The sequence below is a fragment of the Pteropus vampyrus genome, unplaced genomic scaffold (assembly GCF_000151845.1).
Source record: "Pteropus vampyrus isolate Shadow unplaced genomic scaffold, Pvam_2.0 Scaffold232, whole genome shotgun sequence".
Classification (NCBI taxonomy): domain Eukaryota; kingdom Metazoa; phylum Chordata; class Mammalia; order Chiroptera; family Pteropodidae; genus Pteropus; species Pteropus vampyrus.
Genome location: NW_011889013.1, coordinates 4595 through 7149, shown reverse-complemented (window position 1 = coordinate 7149; position 2555 = coordinate 4595). Strand labels below are relative to the sequence as shown.

At 52.4% G+C, this 2555-nt stretch overlaps 1 protein-coding gene across 1 annotated transcript in view; it reads left to right on the top strand.

Moving 5' to 3' along the window:
• The window catches only part of LOC105301243 (thyroglobulin), a gene marked incomplete at its 3' end in the record, with an annotated part of 20543 nt that overhangs the window by 13399 nt on the left and 4589 nt on the right, over positions 1–2555 (top strand). Inside the window, exons 6-8 of the mRNA XM_011373824.1 lie at positions 976–1082; positions 1589–1732; positions 1936–2127. Coding sequence (XP_011372126.1) covers positions 976–1082; positions 1589–1732; positions 1936–2127 — 443 coding nt within the window. The remainder of the gene's footprint in view (positions 1–975; positions 1083–1588; positions 1733–1935; positions 2128–2555) is intronic.

The following is a 2555-nucleotide window of genomic DNA, read 5'->3' as shown; positions in this document are numbered from 1 at the left end:
TTAGGGGAGTTGCTATAATTTACTTTTTAATTTTCCTATCATTGTACCGCAAGGTTGTTTTCAAGAGTTTGCTAGGCCAGAGTATACAGCGATGGGACCTCTTTGTGCAGAGAGCTGCTGCTTCTGCTAACTTATTATCGGGGGGTATCTCTCCAGACATAGGTGAGCTTGATTCGCATGTACGACCTACATAAGGCATAAAAACAATCTCTCAGTGTTGCATAGAGATGACGAATCTTCTTTAGTTGCTAAATCCTTGCACGTGGGGAGAACTCCTTTAGGTAGCTTCCTATCACCTAAGATTCAGATTCTTTCCAGGAGGAGGAACCCAGGCAGTTAGCTCCTTACAGCAATTGCCAGGGCAGACATGACTTAGGTATACTTTTCCTCCGCTTATGGAAAGGGTTGTGTAGCCCTTGTTGGTGATGTCATATTGATCTGTGTTTCTTTTTTCAACTGGGAAACTGGGAAATGTCCTTCTCAAGAATTTCCTGTGGAGGAATCTGGCTCCTTTTCAAGCTCTTGAAAGTCGTAAAGTCCTTTGATCTCCCAAATGAGATCATCTACAATGTAACGTATGTTTGTGCAGCAAACTTGGCCTTTCGTCTCCAGAGTTACATTCTAGTAAGGGAACCGGTTAATGTGCTGTCTGTTACTTGTTTTCTGCCAGATCCTATGAGACAACGTGCTTGGGTATAAACTGATCAAATGTTACGAGTGAGGAAAACGGCTAATTAGTAGATGACCGCTAAGCACAGCTTTGTTTTCACAGGTCCAGCCTAGCTCTGGCTGGGTAAAACCACCTTAGAAAAGAAATACATCTACTGCAGGAAGCATGGAGCAAATGGCATGGGGGAAAACAATCAGATATTCCTATCTCCCGGATGAGATGAGGCCGCATTTATTTATTTCCACAGGAAGAGCTTGTGAGGACTTACCTTTTATGAAATGGTGACCATAAATCTTCTCTTTAAGGTTTCCAGATGCATTTGCAACATTCAGTGCCTTTCGGAGCAGGTTCCCCGAGGTGTCTGGGTATTGTCACTGTGCCGACAGTCAAGGGCGGGAGTTGACTGAGACGGGTAAGCACACCTCAGGCAGTCCGAGGGGACGGGTGGCATTCGCCAGGCCTGAGAGCTTAACTCTCATGACCTGCAGAGCAGGAATAGTGGGGACCGCCTGCTCCCCTGCCAGGCTCCACTCCATGGGTACAGAGGGGGCATGGCCAGCAGGCTTGCGTCTGTGCTACTTTGAACACAGCTGCGGCTGGCCCACCTGGTGCCTCCGTGTGCTGGAAAGGCCTGTCCGCACCGGGCAGAGGCCGCCCTGCGCGGGGCACGTGGGACGCAGGACGGACCTGGGTCTCCTCCGTCTCCTCGCTCTCTCAGCGGCGCCCCTTCGCGCTGTGGACAATCTGCATGGCCACGCACCGCGGCCCTGACCTTGGGGACCATGAAAGTCTGCTTCCCACCCGCTGCGGAGTGAAGCCAGGGGAGGCCCTGGCCTTCTTAATAACGGTTCACGTGGCACGATGGGGTCTTCCTCTCCGCGTGAACTGCGCCTCCAAACGCGCGCTGTCTCTGCTCAGGTCTGGAGCTGCTGCTCGATGAAATTTACGACACCATTTTTGCCGGCCTGGACCTCGCTTCCACCTTCGCTGAGACCACCCTGCTCCGGATACTGCAGAGACGGTTCCTAGCAGTCCAGGTGGTCGTTTCTGGCAGATTCCGATGTAAGTAATGAGCCGACAGCCGAAGCGCATGTTTCCGCCGGGAGGAAACCAACCACTTGGGTTTTAGAGTCGCCGCAGGCTCCATGGCTGTCCCACCAGAGGGGGTGAGGGGATTGGCGGATGTTAACGGCAAGCGGAGTGCGCCCGGCGAACACGTCGCGGGTTCTCTCCGGCCCCTCCTTCCCCGCCTGGCTTTCTCCTAGGCCCCACGAAGTGCGAAGTGGAGCGGTTTGCAGCGGCCAACTTCGGTCACCCCTACATCCCGAGCTGCCGCCGCAATGGGGACTACCAGGCCGTGCAGTGCCCGAGGGACGGGCCGTGCTGGTGTGTGGATGCCCGAGGAAAGGAGGTCCACGGGGCACGGAGCCCGCCACAGGGGGACACGCCGTCTTGCGGTGGGTGTCTTCTCAAGGTCTCCTCCCGTCAAGCTCCACGTGACGGAAAACCCATTCATCGTCATTAACTTCTAGCGTGTTTCTTGTCCTGTGTCAGACAGTGTCTTCCTCAGAGAGCTTAGCGAATATTGAGGGTCTCGCGGGTAAAGAATAGGGAGAGAGAATGACGTTTATGTGGGTCACGAGAGGAGCGTGTAAAGGAACACAAAGCAAGGCGGCTTCGAATCTGTCTTGAAGCGCACGTGAGAAGGAGACACGCGGGAAGGCTTCGTGGAAGAGGTGACGCTTGTTTAATTAGTTTTCTAAAATAAAGATAATTTAAAATAAAGAAAACTAATAAAATAATTAGTTTTCTAAAATTCCCGAAGGAGGAAGATAAGGAGAGGTGTTCTCTAGGTAGAGAGCAGGAGAAGCAACATTGTAAGGAC